Genomic DNA, 24,726 nt, shown 5'->3' on the forward strand with positions numbered 1-24,726 from the left:
GGGGAAAGTACTGCTGCTGATGCTGCTGCTAAGTCACTTCAGTCGTGTCCGACTCTGTGCGACCCCATAGACGGCAGCCCACCAGGCTCCCCCGTCCCTGGGATTCTCCAGGCAAGAACACTGGAGTGGGTTGCCATTTCCTTCTCCAATGCATGAAAGTGAAAAGTGAAAGTGAAGTTGCTCAGTCGTATCCGACTCTTAGCAACCCCATGGACTGCAGCCTACCAGGCTCCTCCATCCATGGGATTTTCCAGACAAGAGTACTGGAGTAGGGTGCCATTGCCTTCTCCAGGGAAAGTACTATATACTATATAAAGTTTAAAATTTATCTCTATGACAACTCTAACATATTTTTTCACTTAGAGACTACTTCTTTAACCCAATATACACATAATATATTGAAATATCAAAACCCTATTAATTTCACTATACTCTATGAATGTGTTTTTAAAACAAAATGTTTTTATTGTATTAAGTATGTCTGTGTCAATAAAGGATAGGCACATGGTGCAATGAATTTATGAAAAATAGTTTTCATAATCCTGTTGGCAAAATCAGTAACCATTATCAAATCATCCAATCTAACTTACTCAGTGTCAAAAAATACCTTATTCTTAGTCATGTTAACAGCTAATACATTTTTAAGAAATGCATTAAAACCACTAAAAATATATTATGAGCTACATTTATGACATCAAAACACTTAAATCACATTTAAAATAATGTAGACCTAATAAAATTAATTTATACACTTCTGTGTTATAAAGGCAAGGTAATCAATCAATATGCTATTCTCATTGCTTCTTATTTTAATCATGCAAGGCATAATGTCGATAAGATTCCAAGATATAAATGAAGTAAAGTGAAAGTCGCTCAGTCGTGTCCAACTCTTTGTGACCCCATGGACTATACAGTCCATAGAATTCTCCAGGCCAGAATACTGGAGTGGGTAGCCTCTCCCTTCTCCAGGGGATCTTCCCAACCCAAGGATCGAACCCAGGTCTCCCGTGTTGCAGGCAGATTCTTTACCAACTGAGCTCTCAGGGAAGCCCAAATATAAATGAGGTACAGTATAAAACAAAAGGCACTGCATTTTATCAAATAGTTGTGTGCATGTTTATATATATATGTGTATACATATGCATGAATCAAGTTCATGGTCAAATTTTCCAACATATATAATGAAATAGCCAAAAAAATGTATATATTGTCCTATTGTAATCTACTCTATTAAACAACCAGCATATAATATCTCTATTAATGGAAGTTAAAAATTATTAAATACTTTATAAAATAAAATGAGGCTTGGCTATAATTGGAAAAGATAGATTATAGAATTTGACTCATATTTTACACAGACAAGTTATTTTTAAAAATCAAATGAAAGTTTAACCTTGAGTTTTATTAATTGACTTTAAAAATTGGCATATATGGAAAAAGCTTCAGTCAACAGAAAGAGAATCATTTATTACTGACCTATTAAGTTTTGGATATTCAGAGGTGATTTTCCAACTTACAACATATCCTTGAGAGAGGAATTCAGAGTAGTTAAAGCATCTTGTTAACATTGATGTAGTAAAACTAAGCATTTTAATGCTTAATTTTAGCTCTACTCTCTTGGAACTTTTCCTTGAGGAAATGGTATAATTAAACACAATTTGTCATTATTCCTAACTCACTATCACGTGTCTCATTTCAGAATAGCCCACAAGTGTCAAGAGATTTCATAAATAAACAAAACTTCACTTTGCCATTTGGGCAAAAGCAAAAGTCATTCCTTGGTTACTTTCCATGTAGCAATATGTACTTTATCTTGGGGGGAAAACATGGGGCAAACAATTGCAAAAAATTGCAAAAAAAATTTGGCAAACAATTCCCACCAAAGCACAGTATCTCAAAACTTGGGACATTCTTTCCCAAGTGAAAATGTATTAATTCACAACATGGGTATAGGATAAATTAATACATTATTCCCCATGAATAGACCCTTTCTCTTCAACTGTCTCAAAGTAATACAGAAGTGTTGTAGAAATAGAATTTGAAAGTATCTCAGAGAACAGAATCTCCTTACATATATAGTTGATTTTTACATTGGCCAGATCATTGGCTTTCTGATCCAACTTATCCCCTGCATCTTGTTCTCATTCTAGTATTTGATATATGAGAACTATTTCAACAGAATAGTTTGTTAAAGAGGCAATTCAATCAACAGATTGCCATGCTTCATTTGAAATGAAGCACATTAATTTGACACTACATAGTATACCTGAGCACATCTATCAACCAATTTGGCCTGAATGACATTCTACAGCACCGATGATGAATAGTCAAATGTATTGAAACATAATGAAAAACATATTGAAAAAGACAAGTTGGAAAACTAATCTCTACCTGACTTAAAAAAACGATCATATGTAAGACAGTGTGATGTTATTGTCAAATAAATAATTCAGTGAAAAATATCGAAGTCCAAAATAGATTGTTATGTATGTGGTCAACTGATTATTTTCACTAAGATACGAAGGTGATTCAGTGAAGACAGCATATTAATTTCTAAAGCTGGCTATCACTATGGGAAAAAAAATGAATTTGTATCCATGCTTTGCACCATAGAAAATAGCTAACAAAAAAAACAGCCCCACAACAAAATCTCACAATGGGCCACACACTTAAAGGTAAAATCTGAAATGATGAAACTTCAAAAACAACATAAAGGAGAAAATCTTTACAATTTGGGGGCGAAAAATATTTTCTAGCTACAACAACAAAGTGAAGTTAAAGTGTGGTTGTTCAGTCATGTCTGACTCTGTGAATCCATGAACTGTAACCCACCAGGCTCCTCTGTCCTTGGAATTCTCTAGGCAAGAATACTGGAGTGGATTGCCATTCCCTTCTCCAGGGGATCTTCCCAACCCAGGGGTCAAACACAGGTCTCCTGCAATGCAGGCAGATTCTTTACCATCTGAGCCACCAGGGAAGCCCACAACAGCAAAAGCATGATCTAAAAATAACAAAATAAATAAAAAGCTAGACAATGAAAATGAAGAACTTCCACTTTTTGAAAAAGATCTAAGGACATGAACAAACAAATCAAACACTAGGAAAAAAATATTTGCCATTCACGTAATTGATATAACATGTCTGATATTCAGACTATATCTCTCAACAGGAACTCTCAACACTAAAAATAAAGTATTACAAAATAGGCCAAAGATTGGCACTGACACTATCAAAGAAGTTATACAAATGTCAAATAAGCACAAGAAAAGATAGCCAACAAGGGACACCCCTACATAAATATTAGAATGTAAAAAAAAAAAAAGAAACAGAAAGACATATATCAGTCTTGCTGAAGATTATCAAACAAACAAAACTCTTTTTTCCCCAATTTTATTAGGATATAATTTACACATGGCATTGTGGAAGCTTAAGGTATACAGTATAATGATTTGACTCACATATATTATGAAATGATTACTGCAGTAAATTTAGTTATCCATCATATCATATAGATACGAAAAAAGGAAAACAATTGCTTGTGATGAGAACTCTTGGAATTTGCTCCATTAACAACTTTCAATTGTACCACACAGCAGTATCAACTATAGTTATTGTGTTGTGCATTAGATCCCCAGGACAATAACTATATGGTATAACTGGAAGTTTTTACTTTCTGACCACCTCATTCTATATCCTCTCTTCTTGGACTCTTGATCTGGGCTTATGGATGTATACCTATCCTGGTATCAAGTCAAAACTATTTTTATTATTGTGGCTTTAGAGTAAGTCTTGTTATTGAAGACTGTAATTTCTGCAAATATTCTTCTTTTTCAATATTATGTTGGCTATTCTAAATCTTATGCATTTCTGTATTAATCTTAGTATTAGCATATCACTTTTAAAAAATCCCTCTGAAAAATTCAGGGATTGTATTGAATCTAGAGGCAAATTTAGGAAAGTTGACGTCCCCCAAATATGAACTTTTCTAATCCAAGTATGTAGTTATCTCTCCACTTATTGAGGTTTTCTTTAATTTTGTCAGCAACCCCTACAGTCTTGATTTCCAGGGAAGCAGATTCTGAAGTCAAGATTAGTATGATGGAGGTTTATCAGGGACATCCTTGGTGTGTCCACTTGTGGAAAAAAACAGAAGAAAGCAGAATTGGGGAAAGGGAAGTTGGAGCTCTGAGGCTGGAATAGAGCTTCTGAGTTTTCCCTGATTAGGCCAAGGCATCAAGGCCTTCATATCCCCACATCGCAGAAACGAGCTGCTCTGGGAAAGGAATATAACCTTGACTGAGTTCATTCCCTTCAAGAGAGGCAAGGGCTCACACTTGATAGTTGGATGCTGATAGCTCTCCCAGCAACTAGGAGAATAAGCCCTTCAGTCCTGAAGAGGAATCTGTATATCACATCATAGGGTCCAGTACAATTTAACTTTCTTCAGCCTAGATGTATTTCTTCATGGAAATGAAGCAAGTCGAGGTTAAAAATATGTCTCTTCTCCTGGAATAAACCTGTAAGTGGAAGGTGTCTGGCATTAATTCTAGCTCCCGACCCTGCACCTGAGCTCAGAGTCACAACTGACACTCATTGTCTCTCTCTCCTATTTTTTTTTTATTTAATTTTATTTTTAAACTTTACAATATTGTATTGGTTTTGCCAAATATCAAAATGAATCCGCCACAGGTATACATGTGTTCCCCATCCTGAGCCCTCCTCCCTCCTCCCTCCCCATACCATCCCTCTGGGTCGTCCCAGTGCACCAGCCCCAAGCATCCAGTATTGTGCATCGAACCTGGACTGGTGACTCGTTCCATATATGATATTATACGTATTTCAATGCCATTCTCCCAAATCATCCCACCCTCTCCCTCTCCCACAGAGTCCAAAAGACTGTTCTATACATCAGTGTCTCTTTTGCTGTCTCGTATACAGGGTTATTGTTACCATCTTTCTAAATTCCATATATATGCGTTAGTATACTGTATTGGTGTTTTTCTTTCTGGCTTACTTCACTCTGTATAATAGGCTCCAGTTTCATCCACCTCATTAGAACTGATTCAAATGTATTCTTTTTAATGGCTGAGTAATACTCCATTGTGTATATGTACCACCGCTTTCTTATCCATTCATCTGCTGATGGGCATCTAGGTTGCTTCCATGTCCTGGCTATTATAAACAGTGCTGCGATGAACATTGGGGTACATATGTCTCTTTCAATTCTGGTTTCCTCAGTATGTATGCCCAGCAGTGGGATTGCTGGATCATAAGGCAGTTCTATTTCCAGTTTTTTAAGGAATCTCCACACTGTTCTCCATAGTGGCTGTACTAGTTTGCATTCCCACCAACAGTGTAAGAGGGTTCCCTTTTCTCCACACCCTCTCCAGCATTTATTGCTTGTAGAGTTTTGGATCGCAGCCATTCTGACTGGTGTGAAATGGTACCTCATAGTGGTTTTGATTTGCGTTTCTCTGATAATGAGTGATGTTGAGCATCTTTTCATGTGTTTGTTAGCCATCTGTATGTCTTCTTTGGAAAAATATCTATTTAGTTCTTTGGCCCATTTTTTGATTGGGTCATTTATTTTTCTGGAGTTGAGCTGTAGGAGTTGCTTGTATATTTTTGAGATTAGTTGTTTGTCAGTTGCTTCATTTGCTATTATTTTCTCCCATTCTGAAGGCTGTCTTTTCACCTTGCTTATAGTTTCCTTTGTTGTGCAGAAAGAAAAATTTTCAACTGTTTATTTTATATTGGAGTATAGCTGATTAACAATGTTATGATAGTTTGAGGTGAACAGCAAAGGGACTTGGCTACTCTTCTCACTCTCCACACATCTGCTGATCTTAGTCACCTTCACCTAGCAGGGGTTTGAGCCCATCATACCATTCTCAAGCTGAGACTGCAGAATTTGCCTTTATACCATCAAAATAGAGGATGGATTATAAAGATGTCCTCAAATGGCATAACTGGATGCCAAATGTCTTTCTTTCTGTTCCCCCTATGGTGTAAACACAGCCCCCTCTTCTGTTGGACAGAGTAAATAGCCCATCCCAATTCATCTAAAGGGATTATAAAGATGTCCTCAAATGGCATAACTGGATGCCAAATGTCTTTCTTTCTGTTCCCCCTATGGTGTAAACACAGCCCCCTCTTCTGTTGGACAGAGTAAATAGCTCATCCCAATTCATCTAAAGGGATTATAAAGATGTCCTCAAATGGCATAACTGGATGCCAAATGTCTTTCTTTCTGTTCCCCCTATGGTGTAAAAACAGCCCCCTCTTCTGTTGGACAGAGTAAATAGCTCATCCCAATTCATCTAAAGAGATGCTGTGCCCCTCGGTGGAAGCTTTTGTTCTTTACAGACAAGATTTTCTTAAACCCAGAGTTACTCTGACAGAAGGAATGCATCTCCCAAGTTAGTTACTGGAAATGATGGTAAGAAGGGTCACTCCTGCCTCTCCCTTTGGTTTCCAGACCCATGTATTCTATCTGTTGAAGACACAGCACCATATAAAGGTTATTGGTTTAAAGGATACACTATAACTTGGAAGATGGCATCATGTTGTAGTATTAACTCTTGAGATGGATCTCCAACTGTGCTTTCAATTGACCTTTAGCCTTCCATTGCTCTGTCTGACTTGAAGCTGTGTGTTGATTCTGTTTTTATGTAACTAGTGGATCCCATGGTCAATCCTCCATTCCCTTATGTGAATGCTAGAGAGCATCAGACGTGATGTTATGTAAGGTCCTATTCCAGTTTGTGGATATTGGTTCTGGATGAACCCTATGGACAGGACAAGAATTCCATACCCAAATATGCATCTATTCCTGTCAAAGCTCTTTCCATTGTGGAATGGGTATATATTAGCTAATTTGGCAGCAAACAGCTTATAGTTTTCTTTGAGGCATGACAGTGCAGTCCTGGCCCTTGCTATGCTGTTATTACCAGTTGCTGGATGTACAGATCTTTAGAAGGAAGTGTAACTTTAGGTGAGGTATTAGGATCACACTGCATATAATATTTACATATAGAGATTTTCCACATTTTAATCTTTATTATTACTATGTTTTTGGATGCTATTATTAATGGTATTGCTTTTGTAAATTTTATTTTGCACTACTTATTGCTAATATATAGAATTATGATTGATGTGCATGAATTGGGAATATACTATATATAATTTATCACTGAGCTTGCTAAATTAATAGTTTATAAATTATATTGGTTTATGTAAAGAATTAAATGATCTACAAATAAAATCTTATTTCTGTCTCTTTTTTAATATTTTTAATCTCTTTCTTGCTTTATTTCACTTTCAGGACCTCCAATAGACAGTAGAGGTTGTTGAATAAAATAACCGATAATTTCTATATTCTTCCAGGGTTCAAAAGAAAAACTTTCACTCTTTTACTAGAAATATGTTAAGCTTAGGGGTTTCTGTTGCTGCTTTTGTTAGTTTTTTTTTTTTTTTCTTTAATGTTAACATTCTTTATCAGATTAGAGATACCTTCTGCTTCAAGTTTTTTAAGAGATTTGGTGTTGAACTTTATCTAACATTTTTTCTATATCTATTGAAATGGCACTGTATTCTCTCTTTTATTTTTTTTCCTCAAAAGTAAGTAAATCAACCTGTCTTGTCCTAATTGGTCATGATGGTATTATCTTCTTTGTATATTCCAAGATTTCATTTTCTTTGATTTTCTGTAAAGTTTATATTTACCTTATTTCTGGAGAAGCAAGAAAAACTAGCTTCTGTTTTCTGTGTGTGCTCAGTCGTGTCTGACTTTTTGTGACCCCATGGACTGCAGCCCACCAGGCTCCTCTGTCCACTGGAATTATCCAGGCAAGAATACTGGCATGGGTTGCCATTTCCTCTATCAGTTTTCTGTATTCTCATCCAAAATACTGTATTTATGTTCAGCAGTATCTGGATTAAGTGAATGAAACATAAAATATAACTATGACGTTAGGCTCCATTCACTCAGCAAATGAAGAGAAAGAAAAAAGTTAGAAAATGCAAATTGTTAGGAGGGAGGCAGAAATGTAGTCGTACTGTATCTTTATTCTATAGGTGTGGTCAATAAGATGTATAGTCCCCAAAGTGTCCTTTAAGTGCAGGATAATACTTGGGACAAAATAATTGCACTAACTACTTTCTTCCACCCAATACTTCACTCATTAGTATACTCTCAGTCTTCACTGACTGGGCAAGCTTCTCGCATATAATATTTTTAGTTTCAGTGCACTTAATATAATAAAAGGATGCATAATATACGTATCCACAATACATCTCATCATTTATGACACTTGTATTTCTTATAAACCTGAAAGAGAAAATAAAGAATTACACTTAGCAAGTCAAACATTTGAAACACAGTCCCAGAAAAAAAAAATCACTTTTCCAACATATCACTTCTCCTATGGTCTGTGCTGTCTAAAATGAATTTTAATTATTATTTAGAATGGCAAGTGTCCAAGTTACTTATTTTTATGGACAAATGTGCAGTGTCACACACTGCCTGATTTCTCTCAGGCTTTTCTAGTTTCTCACAGCTGGAGTATTTGTTGTCCTTTTCTTCCAGACTTAGCACCTCCCTTCCACAGTACCTAGTATGAGTAAAGTAATGCAATTCCATTAGATTCTCCAGGAAAACTGGACAAGTAATAAATTTTGAGGCTGTCCTCCTCAAATATTTTTCATAATCATCAAAATCAGAAATTAACCTCATCTGTGATACCTTAAGCTCAGCATTATCTCCAAGTGGCATTTCCCTCAGCCATTTTCCAGAAATTTTACAATGAAGCCCTGAATGACTGCCAGCTCCTAACATAAGATGACTGTTGAGAGACTAGAGATCAAAGACAAACTTGTAAACTAAATATATTATCTTTGGGAAAAAAATGTAGCATCACCACTTGGATTAGTAACTAATGATTATTAATAAATAAGTTCCTCAAATAACTTTAATTTTCTATTTGAAGTAGCATAACACAGATTATATTAATCCTAGCTCATTTCCAGGAACAAATCCCAAAATAACATCAAAGATTAAAAAAAAGAATTACATATATTATATGTACATGATACATATAAAAGTGTATTATATACATATACTAGGATATATTTCTATTCCTATATTATTTCTTGTGATTTGAAATAGCCACTGCATTTTCCATCCCATTATAGTTTACTTTCCCATTAGCAATAATTACAAATAAACACAAGGAAACTCTAGCTTTTGAAACAAGATTACATCTATACTGTCCCTTTATGCTCACACTACCTTTACTTCTAGAATTTCACTCCAAATGAGACCTTTAGAATATACATCTTTCTCTCCTTTGTGCAGATCGTATCCCCTGTTCAGAGGAGGGCATGGCAACCCAGTCAAGTATTCTTGCCTGAAGAATTCCCATGGATGGAGGAGCCTGGCGGGCTATAGTCCATGGGATCACAAAGAGTTGGACAGGACTGAGCAACTAAGCATATCCCCTGTTCTGTGCTATCATTGCAGACTGACAAAGATGGAGCTGCAGTATCTTTATGACCCATATTCCTACCATACTATTTCTATCTCATGGAAAAAAACAAGCAGGACACAACAAAACAATAATCAAAACACAACCAAAGATTCTATTTGCTGCCTTGCCCAACGTCATGTATGTGGAGGAATCTCGGGGTTTAGATTCAGAGTGGCAGCACCCCAGCACATATGTATGGAGCTCACTCCAGCTTCATGTGTCCTCAACAAACAAATCTGTACAAATTTGTGAGATTGTAAGGGCATCCAGTGGGCTTCCCCGATGGCTCAGTGATAAAGAATCCACCTGCCATGCAGGTGACCTGGGTTCAATGCCTGAGTTGGGAAGATCCCCTGGAGTAGTGCATAGGAACCCACTCCAGTATCCTTGCCTGGGAAATCCAGGAGCCTGGCAGACTACAGTCCATGGGGTCACAAAGAGTCAGACACAACTTAGTGACTAAACAACATCTAGCAGTTTGAGGCTGTTGTTTCTTTCTTTAGTTGAATCCTGCCTGCTTCCTAAATTTAAGGAATTATAAAACAAATGAATTTTGGCATTGTTTTTATATACGCCTTGACCCCACCCCATTATAAGCAGAACAAATACAACATATGAGTCCATTTATACTGGCATATTTATAACCAATTTCTTACTATGTTGTGCAACAAAATATTTTTTTATATCATGCCCATGCTTATTTTATTCTCTTTACCAGAAGTGCTCTTCTAGTCAATCTCTAAATTTTTTATTCAAAAATGTCCACTTCAAATTTCAGTTATAACATAAATTTCAAAGATAAAATCATTTTTTGTTATTCTGTGTATTCTTACTGAAACATTTACACATTTTATTCTTTTCATCTGTTGAATTAATTTGTCTGTGCATCCAATCAATGGTTAAGTAAAAAAAAGAAGAATCAATCTTTCACTTGTTTTAGAATCCTAGCATTGCACAATTTTAAGTACATTTTCAAGCCCAGTGAATTGTGTTGGCTTCTATAGTTTTCTTAGATAAAAGCATTATTCACAGAAATCCTCCCTTATTTGGCTGGTAGTTGTCAAGATAATGGGAAGACATTTGCAATAATTTTCTCATTATTAAACACATCATAGAAGTCTGATGGAAAGGGTTCTTTGAGGATACAATTTCAGTAGAAGCTACAGTGCCCCTGAGAAAATTCACCTGTACTGAAACCCCAGCTATTAAAATTCAACAAGAATAAAGACTTACCAGTGGAGGGGGATAATTGTGTCCAAGTTTCTCTGTCCTGGGTTATCTGTCCTGGGAGATAATCCCAACCAATAGTTAGTTAACATCAGAGATTTTATAAATTCCTATAGGAAACAGAGGTGGCTTGTTAAAATCATTGTCTCCCTTTTCTGTAAATACCTCACAGTGTAATTTCTTACAAATTACTATGTCAAGGTGATATCTTTGACACTTTTCTACTATTTTCTATGCCATTAAAAAAAATTGAGACAGAGTGCCCCTTACTGAGAGATGTCTTTCAACATTTATATCTCAGTTACTATCTGGGGGCAAAGAGATGGTTCATCGTCAAAAAACCCAAGTTAAGAGAAACATTAGTATGAGAAACATGTAATAAGGTCAGAGGAGAATGGTTATAGACTAGAATTCAAACCCAGTTCAGAGATATGTAGCCAAAGTAATAGTTTTTTTTTTTTTCTTATATGCCAGTCATTTGTTAAGCAAATAACTATGAATGGATCATTTGAAAATAATAAGACTAGGCAGAAACTAGATTGATTTCCCCCCTTTTATAAAGAAGAAAAAGAATTCTGATAGTAAGGAAGTTGAGACTTTTGAAAAAAATATATCTTTGTTTTAAAATAAATACGGGATTACTATCTGAAAAACCACAAATGCCAATGAATAAATAAACTCTAGAGAGTGGTTGTTGTTGTTATTGTTTAGTTGCTAAATAATGCCCTACACTTTTGCAACTCCACGGACTATAGCCCACCAGGTTCCTCTGTCCATGGAGTTCTCCAGGCAAGAATGAATACAGGAGTGGATTGCTGTTTCCTACTCTAGGGGATTTTTTCCACCCAGGGGTCAAACCCACATCTGCATTGGCAGGTGGAGTCTTTACTGCTGAGCCACCAGGGAAGTCCAAAATGTGTGTGTGTGTGTGTGTGTGTTGGTTGCTCAGTAGTGTCCAGCTCTTTGAGACCCCTGAACTATAGCCCACCAGACTCCTCTTTCCATGGGATTCTTTATATTCTCCAAAATATAGAGATATAATTTAAATATTTGAAAAAAATAAGATAAATAAATAACTAAATCTTTCAGAGAATTCCCTTTTCCTGGGACCCAGGTACTCAGTGCGATATATCTGCTTGGCACTTGCCTTTGCCATTTCTCTTTTATTTACTTATTTGGCCCTGATGTGCCACACAACTTGTGGAATCTTAGTTCCCCAACCAAGGATTGAACCTGGGACCATAGCAGTGAAGGAGACAAGTCTTTAAACTACTGGACCTCCAGGGGATTCCCGTTTGCCACCTAATCTTAATTCTTTTGTTCAGTTGTTCAGTCACATCTGACTCTTTGTGATCCCATGGACTGCAGCACACCAGGCCTTCCTGTCCTATGCTATCTCCCAGAGTTTGTTTAAACTCATGTCCATCAAGTAGGTGATGCCATCCAACCTTCTCATCCTGTCTTTCCCTTCTTCTCCTGCCTTCAATCTTTCCCAGCATCAGGGTCTTTTCTAATGAGTCAGCTCTTTGCATCAGGTGGCCAAAGTATTGGAGCTTCCAACTCAGCATCAATCCTTCCAATGAATATTCAGGGTTGGTTTCCTTGAGGATTGACTTGTTGGATCACCTTGCAGTCCAAGTGACTCTCAAGTCTTCAACACCACAGTTCAAAAGCATCATTATTCTAGTATATGTAGCCTTTTCCTCTTGGTTAAAAAAATGCAAATGCAAAAGGGTAGAAACAGTGAACCTCCTTCTGTGTGATTTTACAGAATTGGTAAAACTCAGAAATAATTACAAATCTTCTGTTTTTAGATAAATGCTCAAACCTGTGTCCTGAGAATTGATTCTAAAGTTCTAGTTTGGAAATATTCACAGACCTAAAGATTCTGGGGACTCCATGTCTACCATCTGCCCATCAGCCTCTGAGAATCCACTGATGCTAAGGTGCTAAGCTAAAGTTTCACATGGCCTGTCTTGACTCGGTATCGTGATATGAGTATACTAAGTTCCATTCACCTCATACCCCAACTAAAATAAGCCAGATTCATGTCTGGACTAATACAAATCTTCCCCAACATGTCTCCCCCCTCTATTCTATGTTGGGGAAAGTGACTTCTTCCCTTACAGGCAGAGATCCATGTGATCTTACCAACACACTTTTGCTTTTAATCGTCAACAGGCTGGCATTGTAGTCAGAACAAATCTCATCACTCTTTTGCCACGTTTCCTGACCTTGGTAGGCACGTACAAAGTAGCATTTGTCATCATGCCACCTCCAGTCCTTTGGACAAGGTTTACATTTGTGCCCTGGAATAGGAGCATACTTTCGTTTGGTTGTGTAGACATCTTCATAATTCTTATTATTCCCATTTTCCTCTTAGTTTAAAAAAATAAAGCATATTTACTTGTCTTTCTTCTTCTAACACCAAAAGTGAAGAAAATAAATCTTGTATTCCAGGCTCCCGTATACAACCACAATGTGTCCAAAACATTATTTGAACACATTTGAAATTAAACACTTGGATTTCAGTCTATTTTCCAGTCTCAGGAGCCCTGATTAGCAACTAATTAATCTTCTTCTTTCCCTTTGTCATTTTGTGTATTTATACATGGCAATAAAGGCCAATCACAAGACATACTGCCTTTTCCAACTAGAGCATTTCCAGCTCTTTGACTTGTTGAATATTTGGGAGACTTCTTAAGATGAAAATATGTTTTAGTTATAATAACTATAGAAACTGTTAGAGATATTAAAAGACTAATGCCTCCCAATTCCAAAGGTAAGACTAAACTTGAATTTTTTTTCTATTAACTCTTATCAAACATTGAGTGACATTTAGGAACAAGGTCATCTATAAAAAGGTGATATATCTTCTATTGCTCTTCTTTTTAAAAAACATAAAGAGGTGATCTGATTTCCCTGGTGGTCCAATGTTTAGGAATCCAACTTCAAATGCTGGAGACGTGGGTTCATTTCCTGGCCCTGGAAGATTCCATATGCCATGGAGCAGCTAAGCCCGTGCACCGCGACTACTGAAGCCCAGGCTCCACAATAAGAGAAGCCACTGCAGTGAGAAGCCTATGCACCACAACTAGAGTCTAGCCCCTGTTTGTCACAACTAGAGAAAGACTGCACACAGCAGCAAAGACTCAGTGTAGCCAAAAATCATATAGTGCTCAGCTGTGCCTTATGCATGCTCAGCTGTGTCTGACTTTTTGCAACCCCATGGATTGTAGCCTGCCAGGCTCTTCTGTCCATGGGATTTTCCCCACAAGAATGCTGGAGTGGGTTGCCATTTTCTCTTCAGGGGATCTTCTCTACCCAGGGATTGAATTCACACTTCCTGCATTGCAGGTGGATACTTTGCCACTGAACCCCACAGGAAAATAAATTAAAGAGGTGATATATCCTTTCCTCCCGATATTCTATTGACTTCAGTGCCCAAAATAGTAGTGATAAATGTCAGATTATAGAAACTGCAGACCATCTTATTTAGTAAGTATCATCTCCTGATAATTTGGGAATTATAGTTATTTTTCTGTTTTTATTCTAACTGCACAGAAACATCAATGGGTCTTCAATCAACCACATTTAATTCTTTCTTCCAAATAATAGTTTCCTGGGAAAGGCTCCTAGCTTTTGATGAAGTGATCAAGTGACTCCAAGGTTTAGTTCATTGTCTAATAAATAACTCAGAAAGAAATAATGGATTACCTTTGTTTTTTGTATATAACTCACGACATAATTTGGTGGCTGTTTCTTCAAGTTTTATAGAAAGGTTCCTGATTTTCTGGGAACTGTTTGTGTTCTGCATGAGTTGTAGAGACACATTTCTTTGAAGTTCTTCTTTGAAATTTTGTAGCTTATTCAATTTTTCCATGCCTGTCTTCAAAGTTTTTAAATCTGACATGTGAATGTCACATTAAAAAAAAAGAGAAATGATAAACAAACAAACAAACAAACTGCAGTCACTCAGTACAACCATCATCTCCTTTCTGCTGAATTAAGAATATTAAATGTCTACGGAAGCAGTTATTTCACAGAAGTAAGGGAAAGAGACTGAGTACATATGACCCTATTTAGAGGACAAGAATAGAGGCGCAGATATAGAGAACAGACTTGTGGGCACACCTGGGGAAGGAAAGGGTGGGATGAATTGAGAGAGTAGCATTGAAACATATACATTACCATATGTAAAATAAACAGGTATTTACATATAAGTGCTATATATAACATGGGGAACTCAACCGATGCTCTGTGCTGACCTAGAGGGGAGGGATGAGGTGTTGGAAGGGAGGTTCAAGACGGAGGGGATATATGCATACATATAGCTGAGTCAACCTGTTGTATAGCAGAAACCAACATAATATTGTAAAACAAGTATCCTCCGATTAAAAATAAAATTTTACATTTAAAAAAATTTTAATTGTAAAACTTTAAAAAGAGACTAAGTACCATGTTGTAACTGCCTAGTTTTAAGTCCCTTTGTGGACATATCACCGATTCCAAGGCTTCGATTTAAAGAGCAAAACTCACTTCTAAGTGTTTTCCCTGGCGGTAAAAACATAGGGAATACATACATATGGCTCCTAAGACTCCCAGGCCAATCAGCAGCAGAAGGCACAGAACAGTCAGAGCCAAGGCTCTTTGACGCCATACGTGGGAAGGAACAGGTGGGTCTGTGGGAAGCAAAATTAGTAAAGACACTTAGAACGGTGTACATTTTAATTCGATTCATGTGTTCATTTATGTTGTCTTTATTTCTTTCCTCATAGGTCTGTGGTAAAGGAATGTGTTTTGCTAGAAACTCAAAGGCATTTAAAAATAACTTTTTAAAGACCAAGTAAGTCAAGAAGAAGTCAAAAAACGTTTTGTTAATTGTTTTGCATGCAAACTGGTTTTCAAAGCAGAAGCTTGGGATTGATAGGCTGATTCAAGAAACAGAAGCAAAAATGGGGCTGAAAAACAAGTGAGAAGGTACTGACCTAAAGGGGAAAGAAAGGGCTTCCCAGGTGGCTAAATGGTAAAAACTCTGCCTGCCGAGCAGGAGATGCATGAGGAGTCATGATTCAATCCCTGGGTTGAGACGATCCCCTGGAGAAGGAAATGGCAACCCACTCCAGTATACTTGCCTGGGAAATACCATGGTCAGAGGAGCCTGGTGGCTACAGTCCATGGGGTCAAAAAAGAGTCAGACATGACTGAGTGACTAAACAACAACAAAGGGAAAAGAAATCCAAAAAAGAAGGACCATATGTATATGTATTTCTGATTCACTTTGCTGTACACCTGAAACTAACACCACAGTGGAAGCAATTTCACTCCAATAAAAATAAATAGTAAATCTATGAAAAAGAGAAAGAAAAAGAAGTGAGAAGACCAATTAATCTGAAAAAGATGTATCTTGTCTGTACAAAATTGGGGAAACTGAGCAGCAAGCGGCTAACAGCAAGGTCAATTTAAGCGTTCCTTCCTTGAGTTGACAAATGTGGGGTATCAGAGAAAGCAATTTCCTTTGTCTATGTTTTCCCCAGAAAATACTGAGAGTTTGGCTGTGGAACATACATGAGAAAGTGTCCCTGTAATGTCTCTGGGTGTTCTCCCATCAGCCAGTTCTTAGGTCAGACTGAATAGTTTCCTCAGAATTTTTTCATGCTTTGATAAGCAAACTTTGATTGAATATTTCTTTTTTGTTGAACTATGAACATTTGTTGAAAAGATCATTTGCCTATTAAAAAAAAACTCAAGGAATTATAAACTTTATATTATAAATTAATTGCTATTAAATTACTATGTGATTTAAATAATCATTACTTATATAAATGGATACTAGATATTTCTTGAAAATATAATTCAGAGATAACATAACCTTACTATACTTACTATACTGTACCTATGTCCTTCATATCACAGTTGGTGATACCATGATACTGTGAAATAGAGAGAGAATTGAAAATGAAATGTGAAACTATGTTTTTAGACCTTGGACAACAGTTAACAGTGAAAGGATTACATAGTCAAGATCATTTCTAAGGTCAGAAACAAGACTTCAAGTGCTATTATTTTTACATACTTTTTCTAATTTATTTATATATTCAGTTAATCAAAAGTTATTGAATATATCTGTACACTGGACACTAGTCTGGATACTAACAACACAAAAGTGAGCAAGACATACCAACCCCTGCTTTCACAGGAGACAAATTTTAATTATGAGAGAGCTGAGAGATATCTCTAACTGTTAAATGGTATGCACAGGTTTGAAACTGAGCTATATTATAAAGAGCATTTAGTTTAGAACTTATGGCCACTGGGAATGAAAAATCAGTGCAAAGAAACTGCAGATAGCAAGGACACCAAATTCAAAGACTCTAATTTGGAGAAAAGTTTTACATGTTTAAAAAAAACAGAAAAGATTCAGAGTAGCTAAAGAATTGTGGCCAAGGTGAGAAATGATGTTCAGTTCAGTTCAGTTGCTCAGTCGTGTCCGACTCTTTGCGACCCCATAGATCGCAGCATGCCAGGCCTCCCTGTCCATCACCAACTCCCAGAGTTCACTCAGACTCATGTCCATCAAGTCGGTGATGCCATCCAGCCATCTCATCCTCTGTCGTCCCCTTCTCCTCCTGCCGCCAATCCCTCCCAGCATCAGAGTCTTTTCCAATGAGTCAACTCTTCGCATGAGGTGGCCAAAGTACTGGAGTTTCAGCTTTAGCATCATTCCTTCCAAAGAAATCCCAGGGCTGATCTCCTTCAGAATGGACTGGTTGGATCTCCTTGCAGTCCAAGGGACTCTCAAGAGTCTTCTCCAATACCACAGTTCAAAAGCATCAATTATTCGGCGCTCAGCCTTCTTCACAGTCCAACTCTCACATCCATACATGACCACTGGAAAAACCATAGCCTTGACTAGATGGATCTTTGTTGGCAAAGTAATGTCTCTGCTTTTGAATATGCTATCTAGGTTGGTCATAACTTTCCTTCCAAGGAGTAAGCATCTTTTAATTTCATGGCTGCAGTCACCATCTGCAGTGATTTTGGAGCCCCCCAAAACAAAGCCTGACACTGTTTCCACGAGAAATGATGTTAGAAGTGGTCAAAGGAGAAGTCAGGAGACAGATTAGAGCAGAGATGTGACTGTCACAATGGGTCAGGGAGGAGGTCATCCATGACTGAAACAAGGATAATCCCCATGGAACACTGAGAGCAGAAACCTAGTAGAGTTAGATGAGAAGAGAGAGAGGGATAACTAGGAGTCTGTGACCAAAGACAATGGGTTCAACAAGTTGAGTTGTGGACGGAGATGAAGAAATGGAGGGAAAATGGAGAGACTTAAGTGGTCAAGTGAGGATTATTTTTTTTGTTAAAATAGGGGTAGTATATGAAAACCCACTCCAGTACTCTTATCTGGACAATCCCATGGACAGAGGAGCCAGGTGGGCTACAGTTCAGAGGTTGCAAAGAGCTGGAGACAGCTTAGTGACTAAACCACCATGGCCACCAAAAATTATGTCGCTGTACCAGAAAGGGGTAATGAACTAAAGGAAGAAGAGAGAATAATAAAGCAAGAGAGAAAGTTGAAAATTGTTGAAGAAATGTGTTTGAGAAGGATACTTGGATTGAAATTTAGAACCAAATGAGAAGATTTGGTTTTTGATGAGTAAAACAGGATATTGTAAATATCATCTAGAAGTGAAACAGAGAGTATGAGTCAAAATAAATCAGAATAGAAATTTTGGTAGTAGAGATAAAAGGGATAGAATGAAATAGAAGCAAATCTTGTCAAATGAAACGGACATCCCCAGTGGGTCAGCGATAAAGAATCTACTTGTAATGCAGGAGACACAGGAGATATGGGTTCAACTCCTGGGTCAGAAAGATTCCCTGGAGAAGGAAATGGCAACCCATTCCATTCTTCTTGCCTAGGAAAATCCCATGGACAGAGGAGCCTGGTGGGTTACAGCCCATAGAGTTGCACAGAGGCTACAGAGTTGGACACTACTGAACACACATATACATATATTGGCAAATGAGAGTAAGCTGGGTTTGAGAGTTTGTGCATTTTTATGCGGCAATGTTCAGCTGCTCAGATGGGGCACAAAGTGGGTAGATATTTAAGAACTGGAATTTTTCAAGGAAAAAGCACAGGGAGGGAGCATATGAGACTAAGGGATAGATGTTAAATAATACAAAGTTTATATTATACAGTATAAACTTTAAGCTGAATAATGAGAAAATTAGACAAAATTGAGAAAGCCAACAAGACATGGATTCAAGATTTTTTTAGAGTCAAAGAATTTCTGAAGTGGAAATTTAGAATAAGGACAATTAGTAGGACAGAAAATGAGATAGAATGTGATGATATATGTTAAGAGCAATTATGGTATATTAAATTCATGATATGGTCTGTTCCTCTCAAACCATATAAAAGGAGAAATACCAACAAGGAAGCTGGCAGAAAGTATTGTAAAATCCTTAACTTCCTGTCCTTAAAAAAAAAAAAAAAAGTTTGTATTAGAGGAAAAGGCCACAGAATTAAGCTGTTATCCCTTCTCAGGATTTACAATGCTAATGATAAATGGACCCAAGATTCAACAATGAAAATGCTGTTCACAATAAAGTTAGAACTTCAAAGAATGCTACATTTTGGGGAGAGGGAAAACACTTAATGACTATATGAGAATTTTTCTATTAGTTCCCTCTCCTAATTTCACTGCTTCTACCAACTTTTCGTGTTATCCATATCTACTGTTTAATTTATGCACACTGATTTTAAGTTTGCATATTCTGGGACAGATTTCATCCAAAAGACAAAAAGCCAGGAGGTAGAAGCTACATACAATTGGAGAAATACATAATTGTGAATAGGATGGAAATTACAGTATAGAAAGTAAACACAAGTAGTCCATTTATCTCATAAATAAATTAGGATTAAAAAATATCAAACTTCCTGGCACAGGATGGATTTGAATGTGTCTCTTCTGATATTTCTTTATCTCTTTTCTTCCTTTAATACTTGATGTATCCTTTCATTTAATTTAACCCCTTCTATTATTTTAGTAAATTGGGAAAAGGTCTCCAAAAAAGGTAGAAAAAATTTTAGAGTTTAATATAGGCTCAGTTTGGTAAAAAAAAAAAAAAAAAAAAATCAAATGAAATCCTCTAAAGTTCCTCTCTGTCTCTCTGGTATCTTGTGCACCAGACACACACACATACACAGTAGCATTTATTTAGAAAAAGAAGGTACAACGCCTTGACTTTCTTGGACAGCACATGTTCATTGTTCCATGGTTTCCTTTCATGAGGGAAAAATGTTTCACAATCCAGTCATATGAAAATATTATCCTATCATAATTATCTTGATTGTGATATAAAAAAAAACACAGAAAATTTGTAAAAGATTAAGTGTCCAGTACATTGATCATTGCCTTAAAAAAACTTTACAGTCATTTTGTATGGACATTTTTGGTAGTTTGGGTAAAATTAAGATGCTTAATTAAAAATTCAAATAGAGAGATCATTGCCAATTCACTAACATCCAAGGGGAACCTACTCTTAACGCTTCTGCCACTTTGTACACCCTGACCACCTTACAACACATCTATAGCTAAAAATCTTACCTTCTTTCTCAAATTTGACAAACTTCTGGATATTTTCTGTCTGACTGGAGTCCTGGAATTTTAGATCTGCATAAGTAACTTCTTCAGACATTGATGTTATGCAAAGCAAGCCTAACAAACTGGAAAAAAGGAGAGGACAAAGTAATAGAGTTGGATGATAAACAGCTGTAATTTCAATGTCTGTTCATAAGCCAAAGTTTAAACATATCTTTAAACTTCTGTTTTTTATATCCACAGTACCAGTCACTCACAGCTCCGGAAATAAGCTGCAATACATGACCTCAGAGAAGAACAGAGAGCATCTTTCTTCCTCTTATCTCTTCCCTTTCTCATTTCTCTGAATCTACGGACCACAGAAAGTGTTTTTTAAAGTTGTGTTTGGGTATTATTAGCATTGTGCAAAGGGGCACAAATCAACATGGTGCAAATATAACATGGAGTTTCTTGGAGAAAAACTCTCAAGGAAAAAAAATAACAGGACACAGCCCTCAAACTCTGACTCGTGTACAGCAGCGACTTGGCATAGGTATTCTGTTGTCAGAGGTCTTGATAGAGACATTTGCTTAGCTGGGAGATCACACAAGCACAGAGAGAGGAAGAGCAAAAGCCCCACCCCAGGACTTCCCTGGTAGTCCAGTGGTTAAGAATCCACCTTCCAACACAGGGGACATGGGTTCAATACCTGGTCGGAGAACTAAAATCCCACATCCGTTTGGTTGCCAAAGTCATGTCTGACTCTTTTGCAACCCCACGAACTGTAGCCTGCCAAGCTCCTCTGTCCATGGGAATTTCCCAGGCAGGAATATTGAAGTGGATTGCCATTTCCTCCTCCAGGGGCTCTAACCTGCGTCTCCTGTATTGCAGGTGGATTCTTTACCATTGAGCCACCCATTCCACATGCTGCAGAACAGTTAAGCCCATGTACCACAACTACTGAACCTGCATGCTCTGGAGCCATGCACCACAATTAGAGAGAAGCCCACATGCCATAACTAGATAGTCCATGCACTGCCAGGAAAGATCCTGCATGATATAATGAAGATCCCATGTCAGGTGACTGAGAGCCCATACAAATAGATAAATAAATTTTTTAAAAAGGAAAGCCTCACCTCTACACCCTGATACACAGGTACAGGAGAGCCTAAAAGGGCCAAAGAACATCTAGTTTCTCTAAAAACAAAAAATATACTAAGGGATCTAGAATAAAACCATACCAGGGAGTATGCATATTGATGGCTATGGTCAGTATACTGAAAGTCCCAGAAATAGCTTTGCAGGTCAGGAGATTAGCACACATTGGATCCTTGCCAAAAGGTCCATGAGACATTTGGTCCATGCCAAAAGTTTCTTGACATTTTCCTCCTATCCGAAATATCCATGACCATATTTGTGCTGTGCTGTGCTTAGTCATGTCCAACTCTTTGTGACCCCATGTGTAGTGCACCAGGCTCCTTTGTCCTTGGGGAGTCTCCAGACAAGAACTCTGGAGTGGGTTTCCACGCCCTTCTCCAGGGGATCTCCCTAACCCAGGGATCAAATCCAGGTCTCCCATATTGTGGGTGGATCCTTTACCAGGACAGCCCATGAATACTGGAGTGGGTAGACTATCTCTTCTCCAGAGGAACTTCTGGACCCAGGAATGGAACTGAGGTCTCTTGCATTGCAAATGGATTCTTTACCAGCTAAGCTACTCAAAAAGCCCATGAACATATTTTGTTCATGCCAAATGGTTTTCAGATCAGATCAGTCGCTCAGTCGTGTCCGACTCTTTGCGACCCCATGAATCGCAGCACGCCAGGCCTCCCTGTCCATCACCAACTCCCGGAGTTCACTGAGACTCATGTCCATTGAGTCAGTGATGCCATCCAGCCATCTCATCCTCTGTCGTCCCCTTCTCCTCCTGCCCCCAATCCCTCCCAGCATCAGAGTCTTTTCCCTTGAGTCAACTCTTCACATGAGGTGGCCAAAGTACTGAAGTTTCAGCTTCAGCATCATTCCTTCCAAAGAAATCCCAGGGCTTATCTCCTTCAGAATGGACTGGCTGGACCTCCTTGAATCCAAGGGACTCTCAAGGGTCTTCTCCAACACCACAGTTCAAAAGCATCAATTCTTCGGTGCTCAGCCTTCTTCACAGTCCAACTCTCACATCCATACATGACCACAGGAAAAACCATAGCCTTGACTAGACGGACCTTTGTTGGCAAAGTAATGTCTCTGCTTTTGAATATGCTATCTAGGTTGGTCATAACTTTCCTTCCAAGGAGTAAGCGTCTTTTAATTTCATGGCTGCAGTCACCATCTGCAGTGATTTTGGAGCCCAGAAAAATAAAGTCTGACACTGTATCCACTGTTTCCCCATCTATTTCCTATGAAGTGATGGGACCAGATGCCATGATCTTCGTTTTCTGAATATTGAGCTTGAAGCCAACTTTTTCACTCTCCACTTTCACTTTCATCAAGAGGCTTTTTAGTTCCTCTTCACTTTCTGCCATAAGGGTGGTGTCATCTGCATATCTGAGGTTGTTGATATTTCTGAAATTGAAGAAAGTAGGGAAAACCACTAGACCATTCAGGTATGACCTAAATCAAATCCCTTATGATTATACAGTAGAAGTGAGAAATAGATTTAAGGGCCTAGATCTGATAGATAGAGTGCCTGATGAGCTATGGAATGAGGTTCGTGACATTGTATAGGAGACAGGGATCAAGACCATCCCCATAGAAAAGAAATCCAAAAAAGCAAAATGGCTGTCTGGGGAGGCCTTACAAATAGCTGTGAAAAGAAGAGAAGCAAAAAGCAAAGGAGAAAAGGAAAGATATAAACATCTGAATGCAGAGTTCCAAAGAATAGCAAGAAGAGATAAGAAAGCCTTCTTCAGTGATCAATGCAAAGAAATAGAGGAAAACAACAGAATGGGAAAGACTAGAGACCTCTTCAAGAAAATCAGAGATACCAAAGGAATATTTCATGCAAAGATGGGCTTGATAAAGGACAGAAATGATATGGACCTAACAGAAGCAGAAGATATTAAGAAGAGATGGCAAGAATACAGACAAGAACTGTACAAAAAAGATCTTCACGACCCAGATAATCACGATGGTGTGATCACTGACCTAGAGCCAGACATCCTGGAATGTGAAGTCAAATGGGCCTTAGAAAGCATCACTACAAACAAAGCTAGTGGAGGTGATAGAATTCCAGTTGAGCTATTCTAAATCCTGAAAGATGATGCTGTGAAAGTGCTGCACTCAATATGCCAGCAAATTTGGAAAACTCAGCAGTGGCCACAGGACTGGAAAAGGTCAGTTTTCATTATAATCCCAAAGAAAGGCAATGCCAAAGAATGTTCAAACTACTGCACAATTGCACTCTTCTCACATGCTAGTAAAGTAATGCTCAAAATTCTCCAAGCCAGGCTTCAGCAATATGTGAACCGTGAACTTCTTGATGTTCAAGCTTGTTTTAGAAAAGGCAGAGGAACCAGAGATCGAATTGCCAACATTCTCTGGATCATCAAAAAAGCGAGAGAGATCCAGAAAAACATCAATTTCTGCTTTATTGACTATGCCAAAGCCTTTGACTGTGTGGATCACAATAAACTGTGGAAAATTCTGAAAGAGATAGGAATACCAGACCACCTGACCTGCCTCTTGAGAAACCTATATGCAGGTCAGGAAGCAACAGTTAGAACTGGACACGGAACAACAGACTGGTTCCAAATAGGAAAGGAGTACGTCAAGGCTGTATATTGTCACCCTGTTTATTTAACTTATAGTCAGAGTACATCATGAGAAACACTGGACTGGAAGAAATGGTTTTAGACAAAACCAAATATGACCAGGTATCAAAGACCTTTCAGTATGACCAAGTATCAAAGACCTTTCAGTATGGGTCTTATGGATGTTTTGGACAGGACCAAATGCCTGGTAAGGGGGAATTCTGCCAGCTGATCTATTCCAGTTGTACATTCTGGAAATGGAAAATAACCACAGAATGGGTTTGGGGAAACACTGGGCCCACAGTGAGATGGACCTAAACTAAAACTCCACTGATCACCTAACCTCCCTAAGCTCCTACTCTGTCTGGTGGGTCACAATGATGTTATGGGTCTCCTGGAATTAGTATAGGCTCAGAGCCAGAGACTAGTATTTTCTGAAAGGTCTGATTATTTCCTTTTCGGAAATGCATGATTATGCTAGTAAAAGGGGAATTTGTGTTTATGTCCTCACCATTTTAGGATCTGTCAGAAGCTCTGGTTTCCTGAGTGCAAACTCAGGCAACATGGTGAGAATCTCATTAAATTTTAAGCCATGTCTTCTCTAGATTTCTTATGCCAGGAGCCCAGCTA

General features: G+C 37.9%; 1 protein-coding gene across 1 annotated transcript; it reads right to left on the reverse strand.

The window, feature by feature from the left end:
- Positions 1-7,973: 7,973 nt before the first annotated feature.
- CLEC12A (C-type lectin domain family 12 member A) lies at positions 7,974-20,547 on the reverse strand. The gene is made up of 6 exons (XM_055566109.1): positions 20,378-20,547; positions 15,338-15,436; positions 14,472-14,639; positions 12,906-13,063; positions 10,761-10,864; positions 7,974-8,329 (listed from the first exon to the last, which is right to left on the reverse strand). Exons 1-6 carry the CDS (start codon positions 20,466-20,468, stop codon positions 8,155-8,157), a joined length of 795 nt encoding a protein of 264 aa, XP_055422084.1. The 5' UTR covers positions 20,469-20,547; the 3' UTR covers positions 7,974-8,154.
- Positions 20,548-24,726: the final 4,179 nt, after the last annotated feature.

This window comes from Bubalus kerabau, chromosome 1 (assembly GCF_029407905.1).
Source record: "Bubalus kerabau isolate K-KA32 ecotype Philippines breed swamp buffalo chromosome 1, PCC_UOA_SB_1v2, whole genome shotgun sequence".
NCBI lineage: Eukaryota > Metazoa > Chordata > Mammalia > Artiodactyla > Bovidae > Bubalus > Bubalus kerabau.